Consider the following 24,268-nt stretch of genomic DNA (forward strand, 5'->3'; position numbering starts at 1 on the left):
GCTAATAAAGTTTGTTACCAACTGTACCTGCCTGTCTTTGTGCTGCTATTGGGTCCAAACCAAACCCATTACAGTAAGTATTTGTACATGAGTCTGTTGTTTAGATTAGCAGGAAAAGCTGAATTGGAAGAGTTAAAACATGATTTTTTTTCCAGCTGAGTCGCTTCTTTAAAGGTGTAAGAATTTGTTTTGAGCATAAAACCTGCTGTGGAGCTTCAGCTGATTGAAACAAGTGGCCTTAGGCTGCTCATCGATCAGGTGGCGGGAAAAGGTCAGACAGGTGATTATTGAAGCAGTTTGCCGGAGAAAAATGCCTGAGAACGTTCAGAGTCAGAATGATCTGTGATTGGTTCACAGGATGATGATGTCAGTCAGCCTCAATCTCATGAAAAGACTAATTTATCGCAACAACATCTGATAGGACGAAATTACTGCTGAAGAGGAAAAGAGACTAAGAACAGAGGAGGAGGGTGTCTGCATCACTGCTCATCATCAGCCAATCACAGTACAGCAGCTATGAGAGAGGGAGGAGGTGTTTGGATGGTGAATCCTTTTATAGACGGAAAGAAAAAGTTTTTCAGATGAGAGTAGAGGAGTCGGGGAAAACACAAGAGGAGCTACAGGTGGACAACAGATAAAGGAAAGAAGAAGAAACACAGGAGGAGGATCATACTGAAAGGCAGAGGAAGGAGGAGGTGCAGGGATAAAAAAAAGAGATAACAGGAGGTGAGGCTGAGAGCATTTGAAGAGAGAGAGCATTTTAAAGCCTGAAGCTGCGGAGGAGGAAGAGGAGGCTCATCCCTCTGAGTCATCTTCATCTCTAAACTGTGAGTCTGAATCCAGAATTTTCAACTCCTTAAGTCTTCGTATATTTCATTCAGGCACTAAGAAAAACACCTGCACACATCTGTTGGGTCATAGGGAGTTTATGATTTTTGGGGTTTAGCAGCCTCTGATGACTGATGTGTTCCCTCCAGAACCAGGTGACATCATGTCAGATTCCAGCAGAGCCTTCTGTCTCTTCTCTGACGAGAAAAGGACTCCAACAAATCACTCAGAGCCACTGTTTAAACATAAATATGATGATCCATGAGCACCTTTAAAACTCTCAGAAATAAAAAATATTCCTCTGAACAGCCCATGATGTCAGTGAGAAGAAGAATGAACAGATCCAGAGTCAGAGAGGTTTGACAGTGTTCATGTTAGAAAAAAGAAGCTCCAGAGCCAAAGATTCTGCAGAACAACGCAGAAAGAAAAAAACTGACTTCATGACACACAAATGTATTCTTCTAACACAGTCTGAACCTAAAGTACAACCAAAACCAACAGAAAGACCTTTTACTTAAACCCTTTTTCTTCCTACTGGAGCAGAGAGACTTTGACCATTCCCACAGCCAGCAGCAGGCTGGTTAGGGGGCTGAGACCCAGGCAACAACAGTCAAACAGTCAAAAAATAAAACCTTCCTTTGTCTTTATCTATCCTATTTCCCTTTGATTTGGATGGAAAACATGATGAGGTTCAGGAAAACACTCAGCTGTGACGTGGGTTTAAAACTCCAGATGTTCAGATGCTTCATCTGATGGGATCTGATCATATTGTTACAGGAAGGTTATCTCATATATCAGAGATAATATAGAATATTACTTTATCATCAGAGTTTGGAAGTGAAAAATAAAGATAAAAAGGTAAATATAGTGCTGTCACGGGCTGCTCACACCTATCCTCCTGTCCTCATATTTATGAATCACAGTTAGTACGACTGGATGAAAATGATGGAGCGTCGCTATAAAAGCTGCAGCTGCAAGAAATTGTGGGACAGAATGAGCTCCTTTCTCTCATAAAGGACGGTCCGGTGTTTCCTAAAGGAGATCCTTAAGGAAGCATTGAAGCTCCTTTCCTTAATATTTGGAGGATTCAGACAGCTCTGATCATGGCTGCTGCTCTCACACTTCCAGCTCATTAACCCATTGATTGATGTGCACAGACTTTATGTTTGCTGTTTTTTTTATCTACAAAGTAACAGATTCAGCTTTTTGTGACATAGTTGTGTTTTTACTGTTGTGAAAAGTCCAGATTTAGAGGTTGGAGGAGGAAGATGGAGTTACATGGTCAATGAGAACAGACGCCATGCTGAAGTTCATTCTTAGAGGTCATGCTTGATGGCTTGAGTACAAAGTTTTGTGTTAGGTGAATATTTCAGAGTTTGCTCTGAGACTGGATCACAGTTTCTGTATCAGAGTGCATCTCTTTGATTATTTCTGTTTTTATTAACCCTGGTGGCTCAGAGAATGGTATGTCCACCCAGGTTTTAGGTTTCTATCCTTGCAGGTCTGCAGAGACTGAATGCTCCCAAGATGTTAGGGTGTTGGTGGAACACCAATAGAAAACTTGACCAGAGCTGAAACTCCAACAGCATGAAGGACAGTCACTTTGACTGGTTACACAGATGTTCAACTCATTTTAATCCTTTAGTTATTTCTTCTTCAAACTTAAGCTGATCTTTGCATTTTATTTCCAGCTCTATAAACAGTCAGTACTGAACAGTACACAATCAAACAATCAGTACAGAGTGAATAGTTCATGGTAGGTGTTTGACTGCAGTTACTCTGGTTTTGTAGCCTTTGGATACATGTTGTTCAGCTTCTACAGCTTCCTGATTTCTTTCATTGATTACATATGGTGTATAAAGCAGGGAAATGTGGTGGAGAGTGTGCGGACTACCTGATATGCATTCAAACAGAGTGCTGGAAAATAGAGTTTAAAAACTTTGATATATGAATAAAAAGTTCAACAGATCAGAGTACAAAGTAGCAGCAAAACAGAGAAAGAAAATGACCAAACCTAAAAATGACAATCAGAAAGTGAACAATGGAAACAAGGAGCTTATACACCAAGGAGGTGATGAATAACAGGCTGCAGCATCTGGTGTAAAACCAGGAAGCCAAAAAATACCAAATAAGACAGGAAGTAAAGCTAACCAATTATCAAGCCAGAGAAAAACAGAATTAAAGAGACAAGGGAAAAACTAAACCTGAAAAAAAACAGAAACCCAGAGAAAGGAAAATATTTTTATTTGCGGTTGATTTTCAAACTCATGCCGACGGTTGTTCTTCATTTAAACCGTTGAGCTGATGAACAGAATGCAGCTCATTGTTTTAAATAAGTGATTGATGGGATATGTAAGTGATCCGATGGAGCTGCAGATGTAAACTCAGAATGTTTTAGGCCCTGGAAGAAACTCCGATAGTGGAAACATGAGGATGACCTCTGGCCAGCTGTCCTCGCTGCACTTCATCAGATCACTGATATGACAGATGTTCTTCATCATTTCTATTTGATTAATGGATTTGGGATTATACCTTGCCTCTGTATCATGTGATCTACAAACCACACAACCTGATGACCTCATCGCTCCAACTGTGAGTTAATCATCAGCAGATGAACACATCGTCTGAATCTGACGTGAATGGTGGTTATCATCTATCTAATCAGCTGTACCAAGGTTAAGAATGAAAGCTTCAGGTACTCAACAACTGTGTTTTTAACTGTGGTCACTGTTGTTGGTGAAGGTAGTTCAGAATAATCACATGATGATGGTACCGTGGTGATTACTGGACCACATGGACGAGAGAAACAAACAAAACAAACCTTTAAAAATCACAACAAACCTTTAAAAGCCAGAACAAATCTTTAGGACAAACCAGAAAAAAATAAATAAATAAAAGAAACATCGGGCATCTGGTTAGGATTCCCCCTGGACGCCTCCCTGGGGAGGTGTTCTGGGCCCGTCCCACTGGGAGGAGACCCGGGGAAGACCCAGGACACACAGGAGAGACTATGTCTCTCGGCTGGCCTGGGAAAGCCTCGGGGTACCCCTGGAAGAGCTGGAGGAAGTGGCCGGGGACAGGGACGTCTGGGTTTCTCTGTTAAAGCTGCTGCCCCCGCGACCCGACCCCTGGATAAGCGGTAGATGATGGATGGATGCATAAAAGAAAACTTTAAAAACTTAAAGAAAACTTTAAAAAACAAAACAACCCTTTAAAAAACAGGATAAATCTTTGAAACCTGAGCAAACATTTAAAAACCAAAACAACCCTTTAAAAAACAGGAAAAATCTTTGAAACCTGAGCAAACATTTAAAAACCAAAACAACTTGTAAAAATGAGGACAAACCTTTAGATACCAGAACAAACAATTAAAAACCCAAACAAACCTTTAAAAACCAGGACAAATCTTCAAAAGCAGAACAAAGCAAAAGAAAAACAGTGCAAACCAGGAAATTGGCTTTGATGTTTTTCTAATCAAGCTGACCACTTAAAGAGTTTTCACATAACAAGCTAGCTTACTCATATAGAGCTAAACCAGTGGAACCAGTTCTGCTGTTGTGACTAAAGCAGAACCAGTGGAACCAGAGCTGCTGGATGTTCTGTTTCTGGCGAATGATCCCATCCTGATGTGACTAATCTCTGACTGCTGGATGATGCTCAGGTGTCTCTGCTGCCATCAGGTGACAGGTTGATGAACTGAGATAGAGAAATTACTGACTGACAGCCAAACAACAAACGCAACAGTGCTTTTATCTGAATCACCTCCATAAACACTTCCATTTATCTGCACATGACTGCCTGATGAAAGCCTCTGCTCCGGCGCTGTGGTTAATGTCTCTCAGCATGCTCTGTGCTCACTGAGGGCTCCATTGAGACATTAGACATGCTGTTAATGGCAGAGTGATGATGAGTGGAGGCTGTGAAGCAGCAGGAGGCAGCGAACTGAACATCAGTTTATTGGAAGTCATCTAATGTCTGTCCTAATTGTCTCATTGGTCATGTTGAAGACATCTGCACACAGAACAGATGGATGAATCGTGTAAATATGAGGAGAAGGAGCAACCCAACAAACTGTTAAGGATGTCATTTGATTGGTGATCATCATTTTGACATATTTTTTCTTACAGAAACCTGGCTGCAGCAGGAGGATCATGTTAGCATTAATGAATCAACTCCCTCTGACTATTTAAATGTTCACGTTCCTCCAACCACAGGCAGAGGAGGAGGAGTGGCAGCTATCTTCAGATCAGGGTTACTCATCAGTCCTAGACCCAAGATTAGTTTTAGCTCTTTTGAATCTTTGACTCTCAGTTTTTCTCCCCAAAGTGGAACTCACAAAAACCTCTTGTATTTGTTGTGTTTCGTCCACCTGGCCCTTATTTTGATTTTCTGTCTGAATTCTCAGATTTGTTTTCCCCACAGTTAGTGCTGAGTACAGACAGTCATTGTAGTGGGTGACTTTAATATTCATGTAGGAACTGTGCAAAAATTTTAACTCACCAATTTATTTTTATACAACATAGGATCTTGAGAGTAGCTGCATGTTACAATGCTGATTGACAATGAACAGGTGAGTGGAGCTGAGGACTAAACAGGGGAACTGAGGTAAACTACTGATGCATAAAGCCAAGCCAAACCAACTTTATTCATAAAGCACTTTGAAAAAACAGAAAAGAGTAGTCAGACATATCTTTGCAGCCTCTTATGGGTAATTTATTGATCAGCATGACACAGAGACATGTAGCTGGCAGCATGCATGGAAATTCCCAATGACCTTAGTCTGTGAGATCTTCTTTTACCTCTTGACAACATTCTGTGTGTATGTGGCCCAAACCCAATCTTTATCTGGCATCTGCTGTCTGAGAATACTACTACATCTTCGTCACTGAAAAACTATTCTCCATTTCAACATGTGCCCTCCTTTTTTGTATCTTATGTCAGAATAGAGATATATCATGAAAGTCAGAAGTTCTCATACACTAAGTTTATGATGTCTTTAAACAACATGGAACATTCCAGATGATTCCAGTCTGAGCTTTAGAAGCTTCTTTCTTTTTCAAATGCCCGATTGTGCCACGTTCATCCATTCAAACAATAATACCCACGTATAACCGCCATGGGAGTGTACAGCCGTCATACCATTCAGGAAGGAGACAGATTCTGAGTCCCAGACATGAATGGGTTTTGGTGTGAAAGACCTTGTGAAGATGCAGAAATTGATCAGACAGTCTGATTATCCACAGTAAAACATGAGCAGAAAGGACAATCAGCCCGGTGAATGCAACCAGGAACAAGCCAGACATGGGAACAAAGATTTTAATATTTGGAGACTTGTCTGTTGGAACTAAAACTAAACTGTTTTGACAACAATGATCAACGGGATTTTGGAGGAAGAAGGGGGAGGGTGCAAGTCTCAGAACACCATCCCAACCATGAAGTACGGGGTGGCAGCATTATGCTATGGGCTGCTCTGCTGCAGGAAGGACTGGTGAGAGAGATAATGTGGATAAATTGAAGCAACATCTGAAGACATCAGCCAGTAATTCTTCCAAATGGACAATGACCCCAAACATAACTCATAATTAGCTCCAAAATAGGCTGAAGGTCAACAAAGTCAAGATATTGGAGTGGCCATTATAGAGCCCTGACATAAGTCCTACAGAAAATCTGTGGGCGGCACTGAAAAGGCATGTGAGAGAGTAGGCCTACAAACCTGATCCCGTTGCACCGGTTCTGTCAAGAGGAACAGGTCAAAATTCCAGAAAACTAATGTGAGAAGCTTGTGGAAGGAAACCAAAACATTTGGCCCAAGTCAACAGTTTCAATATAACACCGACAAGTCCTGAGGAGGGGATGTACAGAACATGTTGGTGATCCTAACTGACCCGAAACAGAAAATGTTTACACCGATTTAATGACCGACGGAGAGGAGAAAAAGGCTGGTGTTTTTTTCTCACATGGATTTAACCTTCTGATTTCAACTGTATGGATACTTTAACAGCAACTGAACAAACAGTGTCAGTTTATGTAACCATTTAGGAATCAGGTTGTTTCGGAGTTTGTAAAAAGGGTGACCCTGGTCATGGTTACGTTAAATCAAATCAGATTCACTCCTCAGTATTTTTTCATGCAGGTTTTCTGTTTACATGTGATGTTGGGGTAGTCAAGGCAACAATGAAGCCGTTGGGGAGCAGCATTAAAGGATGAGAGCAGCTGTCTGAGAGGAGACTCTTCACCAAACAATATCTCTGACATTTAAAACAAGCTGCTCCATTTCTTTATGTAATGTCCAGAAGAAGATGGCTCGGCTCCATAAACACAAACACATCAAACAACTGACTCATGAACCGACAGCTCATGTCCAATCACTCTGATTTAGAAATGACTGATTATCACAAAAGCTGCTGAACCTGCTCATGTATCACTCCTCTGATCAGAGAAACATCAACAACTTTCTCCTCGTCAGTCTGTCTGGATTCATGTCAGAGTCAAAAAAGGTTACCCCAAAACAAGTTTACCTTTTGTAGCACCAAAGCACATCATAAGCTAACTCGCAGAACTAAAGAGTCATGGGGAGAAACCCAACACTTTAGCTATACCTATCTATGAAATCGGATGTAACCAATCAGTTGGTTAAACTACAAGCATATCTTAAAGACAAAAAGACCAGCATGACTTAGAATTCTCTGCTTCTAAATTCAGACAAAACTGAAGTTGTTGCCTTTGGACTTCAGCGGTTCAAGAAGAAACTTTCTGATTACAAACTTACTCTAGATGGCATTTCCTCTGCTTTTAGTACTACACTGAGGAACCTTGGAGTTATTTCTGACCAGGATCTGTCCTGTGACCCACATATAAAACAGGTTAGACAGTGAATTGGACTGAACTGAATTTAGTACGCAGGTGTACATGAGCCACACTGAATTTTAACCACAGTTTTCTGTTTGTTGCAGACAGTGACAGAGGGAAACAACCAGGAGGTAAAATGAGAGAAGAGAAGTCCCTGAAATCAGTCCCTGGGACTGAGACACGCCTGAGCCAACACCTGGAGTAGGTAGCATAAAGGTGCATACCTGTGCTGTGCCCACAGTATGAGTGTGTATGAAGTGTCACTCCAGAGTAACTCTGCTGTGTCCAGATGTTGAGTGCAGATCAGCAGCTGTGTTCAGCCTCCCTATGATGGACGGTGTGACACCTGAAACTCCAGGTGAGTCACACCTGAGGGACTACAACTACTTGGCCCTTGTCCTCGGCATCCCCCTGATCCTCATCATCATTCTGGGGAATGTCCTGGTGTGTTTGAGCGTGCTCACAGAGCGCTCCCTGAAGACCGCCACCAACTACTTCATCATAAGCCTGGCGGTGGCCGACCTGCTGCTGGCGGTACTGGTCCTGCCGCTCTACGTCTACTCTGAGGTCAGTGAGAGGTCACAGAACAAGAACAGGTGTTCTGTCGTCTGATCTGAGGATAGTGAGAACCCAACAGAACCCAAACAGAGGGCCTGGTGTCTGAACCAAGGTCAATGAGAGGTTACATAACCAGAACAGTTGAATTCAATTCAATTCAATTTTATTTATATAGTGCGAAATAACAAGTATCATCTCAAGGCAATTCAAAGATACAATCCAATTCAAGCCAATTACAATCAGATTCATTGTAATCCAATCATAATCCAATCAAATCCAATTCATCTAATACATACATAAAAATTCAATAAAAAATATTATATCTGAGGAGGGGCTATTGTGGTGGTTAGCACCGTCGCCTCACAGCAAGAGGGTTCAAGGTTCAATTCCCAGCTGGGGCCTTTCTGTGGGGAGTTTGCATGTTTTCCCAGGGTATGCATGGGTTCTCTCTGGGTACTCTGGCTTCCTCCCACCATCCAAAAGCATCCATCCATCCATCCATCCATCCATCATCTACCACCAGATCTACCACCTTTAGATACCAAAAGTTTGTTTTGGTATCTAAAGGTTTGTCCTCATTTTTAAAGGTTGTTTTGGTTTTTAAATGTTTGCTCAGGTTTCTAAGATTTATCCTGGTTTTTAAAGGGTTGTTTTGGTTTTTAAAGTTTTCTTTAAGTTTTTAAAGGTTTCTTTTATGCATCCATCCATCATCTACCGCTTATCCAGGGGTGGAGTCGCGGGGGCAGCAGCTTTAACAGAGAAACCCAGACGTCCCTGTCCCCGGCCACTTCCTCCAGCTCTTCCAGGGGTACCCCGAGGCTTTCCCAGGCCAGCCGAGAGACATAGTCTCTCCTACGTGTCCTGGGTTTTCCCCGGGGTCTCCTCCCAGTGGGACGTGGAACACCAGGGAGGCGTCCAGGGTGCATCCTAACCAGAAGCTCGAGCCACCTCATCTGACTCCTCTCAATGCGGAGGAGCAGCAGTTCTACTCCGAGCCCCTCCCGGATGGCCGAGCTTCTCACCCTATCTCTAAGGGAGAGCCCAGACACCCTGCGGAGGAAACCCATTTCGGCTGCTTGTATTCGCGATCTCGTTCTTTCGGTCTCTACCCACAACTCGGGACCATCGGTGAGGATGGGAACGTAGACTGACCAGTAAATAGAGCGCTTCGCCTTCTGGCTCAGCTCCTTCTTCACAACGACGGGTCGGTGCAGAGCAACACTGTAGACGCCGCACCGATCCGCCCGTCAACCTCACGCTCCATTCGTCCCTCACTGTGAACAAGACCCCGAGATACTTGAACTCCTCCACTTGGGGAAGGATCTCATTCCCGACCCGGAGAGAGCATTCCACCCTCTTCCGGCTGAGAACCATAGTCTCGGATTTGGGGGCGCTGATTCTCATTGTCCTGTTCAGTTCAATTCCATTCAGTTTATTTATATTGCACCAAATCACAACAAATGTCATTTCAAGGTACTGTGAGAGCTGAAGGTCACGGCCTGACGACGCTAACAGAACCACATCATCCACAAAAAGCAAAGACCCGATTCTGAGGTCACCAAATCGGACCCCCTCAACGCCCTGGCTCCGCCTAGAAATTCTGTCCATAAAAGTTAGGAACAGAATCGGGGACAAAGGGCAGCCGTGACGGAGTCCAACCTTCACCGGAAACATATCCGACTTACTGCCGGCAATGCGGACCAAACTCTGGCACCGGTCATACAGAGACCGAACGCCCCCTATCAAGGGCTCCGGCACTCCATATTCCCGGAGCACCCCCCACAGGACTCCACGAGGGACACGGTCGAACGCTTTCTCCAAGTCCACAAAACACATGTAGACTGGTTGGTCGAACTCCCATGCACCCTCCAGGATCCTGCCGAGGGTATAGAGCTGGTCCACTGTTCCACGGCCAGGACGAAAGCCACACTGCACCTTCTGAATCCGAGGCTCGACTGGATGACCCGGATCTGTAGCTGTTGTTGACAGTCCGACGGTCACCCAGTATTGTTAGAGGTAATACTGAACATAATATTGGTGTTGGTATTCTCATTCAGGTGTCAGTTTTCCTTTCTCCAAAAAGGAGAGGAGTTGATGGTCACAGGTAGAAAAGACCTCCTGTGGCGTTATATATAATACTGAGCAGTTTCCTCTGCATCCTCCTCTCTGACACCTCCACTAATGACTCAAGTTCTACTACCAGGACAGAACCTGCCTTCAGTCTGCTACCCCAGCACACCACAGCGTAGAAGATGACGCTGGACACCACTGAGTGATAGAACATTTGTAGCATGGTTCTGCAGATGTTGAAAGTTCTGAGTCTCCTGGGAAAATATGTGTGGTTCTGACCTTTCTTGAATACGGCACTTATGTTTTTAGTCCAGTCCAGTTTGTTGTCTATGTGGACGCCCAGGTACTTGTACAATTGGTCCAAGCACAGAACCCTGTGGAACACCATAACCTACTCTTGTATGCGTTAAAGATTCTGCATTTACATGAACAAAGTGGAATCTATCAGATAAACATGACTTAAAACAGCCTCATCCAGTTCCTTTAATCCCAAAAATGCTGTGATCAAACGCATAAAACAGACAGCCTACTGTCTGATATCATGTCAGTAAGAGGTTACAGCACTAAAACAGATGGGCTGCTGTCGGATCTGAGGTCAGTGAGAGGTTACAGAACCAGAACAGATGGGCTAATGTCTTATCTGATGTCAGTGAGAGGTTACAGAACCAGAACAGATGGGCTGCTGTCGGATCTGAGATCAGTGAGAGGTTACAGAACCAGAACAGATGGGCTAATGTCTTATCTGATGTCAGTGAGAGGTTACAGAACCAGAACAGATGGGCTGCTGTCGGATCTGAGGTCAGTGAGAGGTTACAGAACCAGAACAGATGGGCTGCTGTCGGATCTGAGATCAGTGAGAGGTTACAGAACCAGAACAGATGGGCTGCTGTCGGATCTGAGATCAGTGCGAGATTACAGAACAGAACCAGAACAGATGTTTATGTGGACTGATGGCTCAGACATTCCCTAATGACTCTGTTGGTGTTTAGTTTCTGGGAGGAATCTGGACTCTGAGCACTTCCATCTGTGACGCTCTGATGACGATGGATGTGATGCTGTGCACCGCCTCCATCCTGAATCTGTGCGCCATTAGCGTGGACAGGTGAGTCTAACAGCTCTTTTGCTCCTTCTGCAGCTTCTGTAACAGATCCACAATAATACAATCACAGTATTAAAAAAAAGGTCACCTTCTTTCAGTTCTTGTGTTTTACATAACAGGACATTTTCAGCTCCTCAGCAGGTGTTACAAGTCAAATAAATCTCAGATGTACAACAGCACATGACATATTACACTGTGTTATTATTTCTCGAAGAAAAGCTGTGACAAAACACAGAAGCAGTGTGTGAAAAACTAAGAGAACTTAATTGACATCATTAACAAATGATGTCTTTGTAACAGGCTTCTTGTAACAAAGTGACTTAAGATTTTAAAACAGCTTCTTTTCTAACAAGCAAAACGATGACAAAGGTTTGGCTCCACTGTTGCCTCGTGAATGCTTGGACTGAGGATTTGATCAAAGAGAAGTTTTGATGCAATCTGTTAAGTCCTTAGCTAGGCAACTATTATTATTCTCTCTATTTGATTCTATTTAAATTTATTATGGTCAGATAATTATTGTATTACAATTAATTGGATTGTAACTGGCTTGAACTGGACTGTATCTTTGAAGTGATTTGAGATCACATCTGTTGGAATTTGGTGCTTTATATATAAAACTTAACTGAAATGGATAAGGTAAACTATAAAGAAATTATTGGTGGGTCAAAATATCCCTCACCCACAGCTAGCTCTTCATCATATTTACTATTGTAGCTGTTTACATATCAATATGTTGTGTTTATCATGCCAGGAATCATCATGCCCTGATATGCCAAACTTTAGACCTGAGAGAGGGTGGACTTTGTTTTCCATATTGCTTTTGGTTGCAAATATGAATTTCAGAAATGTTGTTAAATTTTGATCTCTTGTTACTGCCTGGTAACCTCCATCTTATTTGATTTGATGAGCAGCACATTGGCAGCAATCATTATTCACATTTTCACGTTAGATGGGGCATATTTCCCTTCCAAGAATCCTCCTGTGGTGATCCTTGATCTTGCTGGAAATGTCGCTTTTTATAAAGATTTTGATAAACCTTGATCATAAAGTCCATAAAACATGCATCAGTCACTACATTGTTTTCTGCCCATCTGTTATTGTTATCTTTGTTATCTTTGTTACTCTGATATGTTTACGAGGCAGAGAAAAGACGTGTTGTCTGTTTTATGTGGAGCTGCTCTGATTATGGAGCTGCAGTGGGAACATCTTTACTGAGATCATATCCAGATTTTTCTGCATGTTCATGATCCAATCAACAGTTTTTAGAGTGTTGAGAAAAAGTAATTAAACACTTCAGTGACTGAAACATGACTGAGACTTCAGGCAGCAAATATATTTTTAATCACTCTATAGTCTATATTGTAAGGCACCAAACCCACCAGAGGCTGTAGTGTTATACAACATTAAGCACGTATTTGAACACTTAATTAATTAAATTAGGGCCAATATCTAAACACCTTTCACCCACTCAAGCAAAAAGACTTAATAAAAACTAATTCAGTTTTGTTCATTCATTATTGGCAGCTTTGCTCTCCTCTCCCCTTTGCGTTCATACTACAGGTACATAGCTGTGGTGGTGCCTCTGAAGTACAACCGGAACCAGTTCAGTGTTCGTCAGCTGGCTCTCATCACTGCAACCTGGGTCCTGTCTCTGGGCGTGGCGAGTCCGGTCATCTTTGGTCTGAACCAGGTGCCAGATCGTGATCCCACCATTTGTAAACTTGAGGATGATCGCTTTGTGGTCTATTCATCGGTCTGCTCCTTCTTCGTGCCTTGTCCCGTCATGCTTTTCCTGTATTACTGGATGTTTCGGGGCCTGCGGCGGTGGAGCGGACGGAGCCACTCTCAGGCAGCTCGAACTGGTCATCGAGATTTTTCTCTGCGTCTCGGCAAGGCTCTGCATCGAGCTAAAGACACGTACGCAGCACCGTGTGGGCTTAGCCCCACCTCTCCATCCACCATCTCCATGCCAACCCCAGTGATGGAGGAACACCAGGAAGTACCAGTGGTGGCAGCTGAGAGCGACCCAATGACGACTCAGATGGACAGCGTGTCGGATGGCGAGCCCATAGAGAAGGGTGAAGGAGGCAGCTGCAGAGAAAATGGTCTAAAACGTAGCGCTGCAAAGAGAGGGCGGAGAACCAGCAAGACCAGCAGGGTCAGCGGGCGGGAGCGTAAGGCCATGAAGGTCTTGCCAGTTGTCGTTGGTGAGTAACAGCACCAGAACCAAGATAGGATAAGGTCTGTTTAACCAGAGCATCAAAACTGAGGTTAAAATCAAATGCTTATTCCTGGATTCCTGAAGCCTGGCTGATATTATCTGACAGACTGCAGAGCTCATCAGAGCTGATGGACCCAGACAGAATGACCTCTGACTTTTTTAAATTTCAACAAAATTTTGGTCCAAGATTTAATGTGAGAAATACTAGCTGTAGATCTGTGGGATAGGGTTATCAGGGTAAAATGTTTCCATCCATTACAGTCCTGAATAATTTGCCCAAAATTCAGCATGTAAATAGAGAACAGAAGGGGGCCGAGGACTGAGCCCTGTGGTACACCATGGGTCAGCTGAGTTATTCAGAGTGACCAAAGAGGTTCTGTTAGAGAGATATGAATCCAATTCACTCATACCTCTAAACAATAAACTGTTTTTTTTATCCCAACCTATGACTCAGGGGGATGTTGGACCGCATCAAAGGCAGCATTTAAAATCTAACAGAGCTGAAACTGAGCCACCTCCTCCATCTGCACAGGTCATCAGTCACCTTTACGAGAGCTGTCTCGACCGACCGACAGACAGACACTGATAAAAATTCATGAATTATATCAGCTGAGCAGAAATGGCTTTCCTCAGAGAATTAGATTAGAAAAGACTGTAAAGAAATAAGTCTGTAGTTAGTAAAAGATAAGGGGTCATACTTTGGTTCTTTAGTGGATGAACATTTTTTAAATTGTGCAGAAACAAGCCAGAGCCCAAAGACATATAGTCTTATTTAGGATAACTGGGCTATTGTGAAAAGTCTTTAAGTAGCCGAGTGGGAACAATATCTTGAATGCAGGGCAAGGAGGTCATATAGGAAACTGTAAAAGAGGCAGAATTAAGCTTGTCTTTCCATCCTGATTTGGATTCAGGCCTGGAACCTTTTATTTCCCTGTTCCATTCAGTTATACTCTTGATATGAAACCAAAACAATTAATAGATGCATAATGAAAGCAATATATCAGGTTTCTGAGGGGTAAATTGATTTTGTCTAAATAACCCAGGTGTGGACAAACATCTGTAATATTTGTTGATATAAGGCTGGGTACCTCGGTGTTTGAGTTCTCCCCTGTGAGCAAGAGGGTCGGTTTACTTCGCCTTCGAGTTGTGGGACGGAAGGTTCCAACTGTTGCTTTTGCGTATGCACCAAACAGAAGCTCAGACCACCCAGCCTTCTTGGAGTCTCTGGGTGCTGTCCTGGAGGATAGGGATAGGGATATATATATATATACATAGGGATTCCATAGTTCTTCTGGAGGACTTCAACTCCCATTTGGGCAATGGTGGATTGACCTGGAGAGGCATAACTATGAAGAACGGCCTTCCTGATCTTAACCTAAGTAGTGTTTATTTTTTGGACTTCTGTGCTAGTCATGGATTATCCGTTACATGATCATTAACTTCCCTGTCAGTGAGCTCTTCAACTCAAACCTCCAGGAGAGTTTCTCACACACCGGGGGAGGTTGGGTTAGGAATCCAAATGGAGCATGTTCAGGACCTTCACTCAGATACAGCTTCCAGGGGCTATGGCCTGAAGGTTGTTGGTGCCTGTTATAGTAGCAGCTGGAGGACCTGGTGCTGGACAATGGCAGTGAGGGAAGCTGTCAAATTTAAAAAGGAGGATTTTTAAAATAATTTTGGACAAGATTCTCCCCAAAATGATCTGGGCATGATGGGGCTGCTTTGGCTGAAATGCCTCTTCAATGCCACATGAAGATCTGGGAAAACACCTGTGGAATGCCAGCCCGGGGGTGGTTCCCATTTTTTTAAGAAAGGGGACCAGAGAGTGTGTTCCATCTTCAGGAGGATCACACTACTCAGCTTCCCTGGGAAAGTTTACTCTATGGTGTTGGAGAGGGCTCCGGACAATTTTTGCAGTGTGGTTTTCACCCAGGTGATTGAACAGTGTACAAGATCTTCACCTTCACAGAGTACACTGAGTTTGACCAACGAGGTGATTCAAAGTGCTTTACAGGGACATTAAAACATTAGAAATAAAAAGCATGATTTAAATTTTAAACAAAAAAGAAAGTAATAAGAGCAAAAGATAAAACTGTATCCAGATGACCTGATGGGACTGGAAGTTTCATACTGGGTCAGGAGATCACTGATTTATTTTGATCCTAGACCATTTAGAGCTCTATAGACCAGCATCAGAACTTTAAAGTCTATCCTCTATGGGCAGGCAGCCAGTGTAAACACCTCAGAGCTGGACTGATGCGGTCCACTTTTTTGGTCTTGGTGAGGACTCGAGCAGCTCTGGATGAGCTGCAGTTGTCTAACTGACTTTTTAGATAGACCTGTAAAGATGCTGTTACAATAATCAAGCCTACTAAAGATGAATGCATGGACTAGTTTTTCAAGGTCCTGCTGAGACATCAGATCTTTTAACCTTGATATATTCTTAAGGTGATAGTAGGCTGACTTTGTTATTGCCTTTGTGTTTTTCCAAATCCATCACTATGCCCAGATTACTGGCCTGTTGGTAGTTTTTAGGTGTATAGATTGAAGCTCTGTGGTGACCTGTAATTGTTTCTCTTTGACTCCAAAGACAATTACCTCAGTTTTGATTTTGTTTAGCTGGAGAAAGTTGTGGCACATCCAGTCATTAATCTCCTCAATGCATTTACCAAGGACCTTACAGGGTCTCGGTCTCCTGGTGACATTGTAATATATATCTGCGTGTCATCTGCATAGCTATGGTAGTTTTTTATAATCCGTGCCAGTGGGAGCATGTAGATGTTAAACAGAAGAGGTCCCAGAATGGAACCTTGGGGAACTCCACATGGGATTCTTGTCTGATCAGATGTAAAGTTACCTATTGACACAAAGTACTTCCTGTTCTCTAAGTATGTTTTGAACCAGTTTAGTACAGTTCCGGAAAGACCAGCCCAGTTCTCCAGTTGTTTGAGTAATATATTGTGGTCAACTGTATCAAAAGCAGAACTGATGTAAGATGTCCTCCAGGTACTGTTAATGGGTTGAAACAGTGTCATGGTGTTTAAACCAGTTTTTGGTGGACACGGTACATATGCTGAACCTGCTGCTGATTTACCAACTGCTTGTCTAATATTTTGGACTTTGTCTATGAAGAATTTGGCAAAGTCATTGCAGGCCATGGTGGAATGAAGTTCAGTTGCCACTGACACAGGAGGGTTTGTTAGCCTGTCAACTGTAGCAGGCCTGAGCATTATGACTGTTTTTGGTGATGATGTCAGAAGCAGGGCTTCCATGCATTTCTCAGATGTAAATTATAGGAGTGAAGTTTCTCTTTGTAGATGTCATAATGAACCTGGAGATTTGTTTTTCTCCATCTCTTTTCTCATTTTTCACCAGTGTCGAATTTCGCCATGGAGACTTCTTCCTTCCAGAGATAACCTTCACCTTAATGGGAGCAATAGTATCCATAACATTTAACATTTTAGTATTGAAGCTACTAACGAGCTCACTAACTGAACCCCCGGACAGGGCAGTTGTTAAAAGAAGACCTGGTTAAAGATCTCACTGCTGTTGAGACATTTGTGTGCCCTGAAATCGTTCTCTCAAAGAAAACACAGGAATGATCAGACAGGCCCACATCAGACACAGAAATCATTGAAATGCTGAGACCCTTAGAGATCAGTAAAGGCGCAGTCCCACTGTAGGAACCTTTTGCAGTTCCTATAACCTTTTCAGGAATAGGTTGGCTTTTTTTGCGCATTCGTACATACAGGAAGTCAGGACCACAGCCCTCAGTTCCTGTAACCATTTTAGCTCCTTCTCTGAGGCAGGGTCTTTTCTGGGTTCCATAGGAACACATATGATGTAGGTGTTTGGTGGTTGGTAGCTACGCCCCTTGTCTGAAATGTTTACTCATACGACACGGACCCAACCGGCGCCTGTTTAATAAGTTAAACTTCGTCTCCTTTGTCTGCGGCGCTCTGCTCTCCTTCTTTCCTCCATGAAACGAAGAAGTATCGCCTGCTGCTGGATTCTCCGTCTACTGACTCTCGCTGTGCGCTCTTCCAGCCTCCATCTTAGACGCCTGATGTGATTAATACATGATTAATATCACCGTTATGCAGCCCATGAACACGGTGGCCTCCTCGCTCTCCATATTAGCTTCTTGGTGCTGTTGTTTTCTTCTCTCCTTGCTTTTCCCGGGTTTTGTTTTGTTGTCGAGTGGCACTAAAGTAACACGTCTGTCGCAGACGGCTGCGTCACATCAGTCCCTGTCGAGGTCCCCGACTCATGTGAATGCAAAATGAAACAGTTCCTCTGGGGAAGGGCAGTTCTTATAACTGCATTCTTAGCACGTCCCTGTCCGAATGCGGCTTAAGTCTAGAGTGTGCCCCCTATTGTGCGTGGCCTCTGTTACATGCTGAGTCAGCCCAAAGTTGTTCAGAGTGTTTTTCAGGTCTTTAGTCCCTTTGTCCTGAGGGTTGTCAATATGGATGTTAAAATCACCAACAATAATTACAGTCAATTTCACAGATCATAGACAGCAGTTCACTGAGGTCATCAGAAAAATCTGCACAGTATTTAGGGGGCCTGTAAACATTCAGAAACAGGACTCTGGGTGAGGCCTTCAGCTGTATAGCCATATATTCAAAGGACTGAAAACTTCCAGGAGATAACTGCTTACATTGAAATGATTCATTGAATAAGACTGCGACCCCCCCTCCTCTCCTGCTCACTCTGGCCTCGCTGATAAAACTGTAACCAGGAGAGGTCGACTCAATGAGAACAGCAGCACTGTTATTTTGGTCTAACCAAGTTTCAGTTGAAAACATAAAATCCAGGGTGTGCTCAGGGATAAAATCATGAATTAAGAATGTTTTCCTAGCTAAAGACCTAACATTTTATAAAGCCAACTTAAGTGTTTTAGGGGTATTATTTGCCCCCTCGTCTTTGGGAGCAGTCTGTGGCACACAAGGTATGCTTATTTTAAAGATCTTTTAGAGTGCAACTCTGTGTTTTGACTGGGCCGCATTTCTCCTGTCACCTAAAAGTACATGTGGCGAGGAAGAGGAACCAAATAAAACTAGACTTAACTAAAGAGAAAACAAGGAAAACCAACAACGCCACCCTGGGAATTGCACCCAGAGAATTAAGTTGCCATATTAAGAAAAGCAACCAAAAATCACCCATGTGGCCGACACACACACTTAAGTAGATCCGCGTCCCAAACGCAGCAAACAGAACAGAAGAGGGATGATCCCACCGAGACACCCGCAACAGAAAGAAATATAAAAATGAGGAACTGCCGAAATAAAATTAAAAATAATGAACCGATTCCATAACAAACCACAATTAACAAAAGGAACAAAAGAAAATTCAAACTCAAGACAAACAATTTATTTAAAAGAAAATTAAGAAAACATTCACACTGTTGAATAACAGCCTAAACCCAGCTCCAGGCATGTATGCATTTCTCAACCACTTTGGAGGCCAGGCAGACAAAGACAGTGTGGCTGCAAGGCAGCGGCAAGATGTAACCGCGCCGGACGAGCAGCAGAGAAGCGGAGCAGTGAAGTTAAAGTAGATAAAACACTGCAGAAGGGGCTGGAGAGTGTCACTGATGGATGGAACGTTTTAGTTTGTCCATGGTTCCTGATTCTGTTCTCAGTCCTCAGTTGCCGTGGCTGCTCTGATGGTGTCCAGTTTAATAATTACACAGCAAATGTAGGTCAGTATAATTCAACCAGCAAGTACTCTTTATTCCAAATAAAGAAACTTTTGAGACTGAAAATAACCTGATATCCATGTAATAAAAGGAAACTGACAAATGAGGGTATGCATTTTATGTCTAAACATTTAACATGAATGTAGATTATAGTAAAGTGAGGATATTATATAAATGGTCATTTAGACTAAAGTAGAATTTAATATAAAGTCATTGCACACAAGGAGCTGCAGGCAGTGTTGATGAATTCAAATTAAGACGATTGTATGTAATAAAAGCAGAGAATAAGATTGACTGAGAAGACATTTGTGAAGATTTTGGGTCTACGAGACATGTTCTTCACACCAACTCTTCTTCATCTTTTACTTCAACACTGTGGAGCTGTGATCCTTTTAGTAAAAATAGAAACCACTTTACCTCTCAGCAGCGCGTTCACACCAGGCTGCTTTTAACACTCACACTCTTAAAATACAGATTGTGTAAAAGCAGGAACAACAAATCAAGGAGAACAAATGAGGAGTTTTAATGAGGAGTTTTGATTTGAAAGCTGTAATATCAGATTTATTTATCTAGTCCTTGTTATAAGTGTGAGACCAATCAAAACAACACACCTCTATTTTCTGACCTTTAGATTCAAGGTAAACTTGTGCTAAAGAAAAAATGGACCAGACTCAGTGAATAATTCCCTATAATCCCTACAGACCAGTGAGCAGTGCTGACCAACAGGTCATTGGGGTCATCAGGTGGGAACCCACGACACTTTCAGGAGGCTAGACAGTGATCACTGGCATCCCAGAGTCACTCCTAATGCCAGCCATCACTGCTCCTCACACCACAACAACCATCTTTTCCTCGACAACCACAAGCTACCCCAGCCTCTCACCAAATGCACACCAGTCATAATGGGGTGGGGATTCAAACCCTGGTTTGGGTAGGGGGTAATGAAAGTATAGAGGGTGCCAGAGGTGGAGGCAGGACAAGACACACTAGCAGATTCAGCAGATAAACTCACCTTAAACAGTCCCACAATCACTAAAAATGCCAGCAAAAACAAAGCCATACAGGCCAACTTACCAAAAATGCCCGTCTGGTTTAAAAAGGCTCACATGGGCCACACCCTCCACTTAAATATATCCTGGATGTCTTCCTTAGAATTAGGTTAGAAATAGTCTTTTTACTGAAGAGAAACTGAGTTTGTAAAGAATGTGACTCGGAATCTCTTTGTGTCTCAGGTGTGTTTCTGGCTTGTTGGACACCGTTCTTTGTTGTTCACGTCACCAAAGTGTTGTGCCAGTCCTGTGACATCGGCCCCACCCTCATCTCTGTGGTAACGTGGCTAGGCTACGTCAACAGTGCCGTCAACCCGATCATCTACACCGCCTTCAATGCCGAATTCAGGAATGTTTTTCACAAGCTGCTCTGCTGTCGGACATGAAATGAAAGCAGCCTCAGACTTTCAGCTGTTTGTCATCTCGCCTCCAAAGTCAAACATTTGGAGACTGAACCCATCGACTCTTCAGCACCAACAAGAAGACAAACGTTTTTAACCAAATGTAGAACTTATCAGTCAGTTTTTATGAGCAGAGCAGTAATCAGATTACTATCCACACAATAGCCTAGAAGCATAAAAATGTGCATCATTTTTTGTTCTTTGATATCTGAGTGTTTTCATGTTGATGTTTTAAATGTTCCACAGACCCGTTGTGGATGTATTTTGGTTGCTTTGACATTGATGGAGTGTTGAACATTTTTGTGACTTTTGCAGAAACATGAAGATGATAAAAAACACGAGGACAAACAAAGAACTGAATGTTTCTATGACAATTTTATGTTTGTAGTATTTTTAATTCAGTTAATGTGATGAAATGAAGCTGAAACAGGAACCATCCTTGTCAATAAAATTAAACAAAGACTTTAAATTTGACTTTTTTTGATGAAAACAGTCAAGTGCGTGCCTGGGAAGATGGCATATTCCCTCCATTTGAAGATGGAGGACTTTAGGTTACTCAGGGTTCCTAGTGATGGGAAACTGGACATAAGAGCTACTGTAAGTTGTTACTGTGCCAAATCTTTGTGGTGAAGAAGCTCTAAATTTATCAGTCGTTTGATGGCCACGAACTTTAGATCATTATTCAATACTGGACACATTGTGTCGTTCCTTGAAACTTCTTCAGATTTTCTAACAAACTCTTTCTCGAAAAACACAGAATACTGAAACCTGTTTCTGAGCTGGTTTGGATGCTGAGCTGCTGGAAGGCCTTCAGCTGGGAAATCTGGCAGTTTTTTGCATCTGTTATGATGCGTAACCAATGGTAACAGGAAAGTTGTTAACCTGTTGGAGCAGCTACCTGAGCTTTCCAAAGCCCAAGTAATGCCTGGAATAAGACCCCAAATCAACATGAGTTGAAGAGAAGATGTCTAGGATACAGACCAGGAACAAAATGGAGGAAAAGGAGGAGGAAGTTTATACCATTTCTTCCCTTGATCATCAGGGGAAATGTGACATCACTGGCCGATAACATGGACAAGCTTGGAGCCCTGATGAGGACAGCAGGAATATCAGGAAGAGACCTGGCTGCAGGAACAACTCTAACAGCTCTCTGCTCAGCTTTAAGACTATCCGGGCAGACAGAGACTGCAGACAGAGCGCTAACAGTAAAGGAGGAGGATCACAGAGCTGGTTAACAACAGATGGTGGAATCCTGGACCTGGCTGCAGGAACAACTCTAACAGCTCTCTGCTCAGCTTTAAGACTATCCGGGCAGACAGAGACTGCAGACAGAGCGCTAACAGTAAAGGAGGAGGATCACAGAGCTGGTTAACAACAGATGGTGGAATCCTGGACCTGGCTGCAGGAACAGCTCTAACAGCTCTCTGCTCAGCTTTAAGACTATCCGGGCAGACAGAGACTGCAGACAGAGCGCTAACAGTAAAGGAGGAGGATCACAGAGCTGGTTAACAACAGATGGTGGAATCCTGGAGCTGTGGGTGACATCATCAGCTGAGTTGTTGCTAAGCTACAGAAACAACAGGCCAACCTACAAATGGAGACCTCTGAAGATTTCTACCACACCTTCCACTCTGCTTCACTTCAACTTTCTACGTTTGTCAGCTAATATATATACACAGTATATATTTGTCTATTTATAACAAGAGCGGATCTTTAATAATAATAATACAGGGATTAATAAAGTGTTATGGAATTTAAATAAATAATGACCAAAAGCAGGATCATGAACACAAGTTTATTTTGTGATTGGCTCCTGCTGCTCCTTCAGACAGAGGGGATCCTTTAGGGATGTGACGTTACATAAGGACGACACCTGAGGGGAGGCTCCAGGGTAAATTAAGTAAAACCAGGACTTGCTAGTGGGATTTTATCTTCCAGCTGGTCTGAGATCAGTTGGGGATCCCACAGGAGAAGCAGGAGTATGTTTAAAGTGAAAGAGACGACTATAAGCAGTTTGGCTTATGACTCGTAGAAATCTCTATAGTTTATAGCCAAATCAAAATTAAACTAATGTAACCGATTGAATATTCTCTGAGATGAAAACAAAAAGACTAATCAATCTTCTTATCTGTGTTCCAAAACACACAATACAGCAAATCAGTATCAAATATACTTACCAAGCCACCACTCAACAGTTTAACATAATCCCTCATATTCCTTTAGGACCAACCTCCACATGGTGCTGAGTTTGTGCTGGAGACAATTCAGAGCTGGTTCAACTCTAAATCCTTTTTAAAAAGGGTTAGTTTACACCAGTTTAATTCAATTTGAGCACCAAGTCACAACCAAGGTCACCCAAGGTTAACGAAAACAGATAAGGAAAGCCAACAGATTGCATTGATCCGATCCCCCATCCTGAGCGTGCCTGAGTGGAGAGAAAATCTCCTTTTTAACAGGAAGAAATCTGAACAAAAAGTCAAAAACAAATCATGTTATTACTGTTAATGTCTGCTCCATCAGAGGTGGGCTTGAACCTTTTACTGGTGTGTTACGAGTTTCTGAAGAGGATCATAAATCAGAAGTAGTTTTTGCAGATTTATACCAGACTGAGTTCAACTGGCAGCTGCTGATAATAAAACTGATCGTTACTGGATCTGAACGTAAAGACGATGCAGTTATGGAGGGTAGTCACACATTCCTGCTGTTACTCAGTTGATTCCATGACGCTGGTTTGCAATCTGAAAGCACATGCTGAAACGTCACCTCTGATTGCTCAGAATGACGAACTGAATAGTCCCAACAACCATCCCACTACCCTGATGAGGCCCTGTTTTGACACTAGGGTGGCCACTGTGAGAAGAGCGTTGGTGACATGGTGGCTCTTCCTACGGCTGATTTAATCTGAAACCTCCCTGAGAGCATATGATCAGCATCAGTTACCATGGACATCCTGACACTGAAAACTCTTTCAACTGGTTGGAGAATCATGTGTGTTCAGGCTACTGTTGGCTTGTCGGTAAAATTGTTAATTCACCTTTGTATCAGACTGATAACACATGAGTGGGGGGGGTCTTCTGCCCAACTGCAAACATTTCAGTCTTTGTCCAATAAGGCAGTATAAGTGTGTTTATGCAGCTTATTCATCACAGTTCTGTTAGTGTGCTCAAACCATCAAGAAAACTGCTTCATCACAAATGCTTTAACAAGCTGTTTAACATGCATTTTGCTTGTTTAAATCTAATAAATCACAAGAAAAATCATTCACTCATTGACAGGTTGTCATGTAAAGAGGTTCTTAGGTCCATTAGAGTCCTTTTAAGGACCTGTGAACAGCTTCAACATCAGCAGAACCCTTTCAGAGGTGGCTGCTCCCCTGCAGTCTGGATTCCTTTCTAACACAGCTCATCTCTGAGTGTCCAACTGCATTTTTACCTTAAATTTGATAAGATGTCTATCAACTGATACACATTTAGCTTTTCTAAATCAAAC

General features: G+C 42.7%; 1 protein-coding gene across 1 annotated transcript; it reads left to right on the top strand.

The window, feature by feature from the left end:
* Positions 1–601: 601 nt before the first annotated feature.
* On the top strand, positions 602–21,437 carry drd4-rs (dopamine receptor D4 related sequence). The gene is made up of 6 exons (XM_072377897.1): positions 602–827; positions 7,782–7,893; positions 7,967–8,244; positions 11,295–11,407; positions 12,965–13,611; positions 20,562–21,437. Exons 3-6 carry the CDS (start codon positions 8,005–8,007, stop codon positions 20,762–20,764), a joined length of 1,203 nt encoding a protein of 400 aa, XP_072233998.1. The 5' UTR covers positions 602–827; positions 7,782–7,893; positions 7,967–8,004; the 3' UTR covers positions 20,765–21,437.
* The last annotated feature ends 2,831 nt before the right edge of the window (positions 21,438–24,268 follow it).

This window comes from Leuresthes tenuis, unplaced genomic scaffold (assembly GCF_036924035.1).
Source record: "Leuresthes tenuis unplaced genomic scaffold, fLeuTen1.0.hap1 SCAF_23, whole genome shotgun sequence".
NCBI lineage: Eukaryota > Metazoa > Chordata > Actinopteri > Atheriniformes > Atherinopsidae > Leuresthes > Leuresthes tenuis.

Excerpts from the sequence above, each read along its gene's own strand:
- drd4-rs (XM_072377897.1), top strand. The coding sequence starts at position 8,005 with ATGATGGACGGTGTGACACCTGAAACTCCAGGTGAGTCACACCTGAGG. Across the intron at positions 8,245-11,294 it reads CGCTCTACGTCTACTCTGAG|TTTCTGGGAGGAATCTGGAC; the intron begins GTCAGTGAGAGG and ends GTTGGTGTTTAG. Across the intron at positions 11,408-12,964 it reads TGCGCCATTAGCGTGGACAG|GTACATAGCTGTGGTGGTGC; the intron begins GTGAGTCTAACA and ends TTCATACTACAG.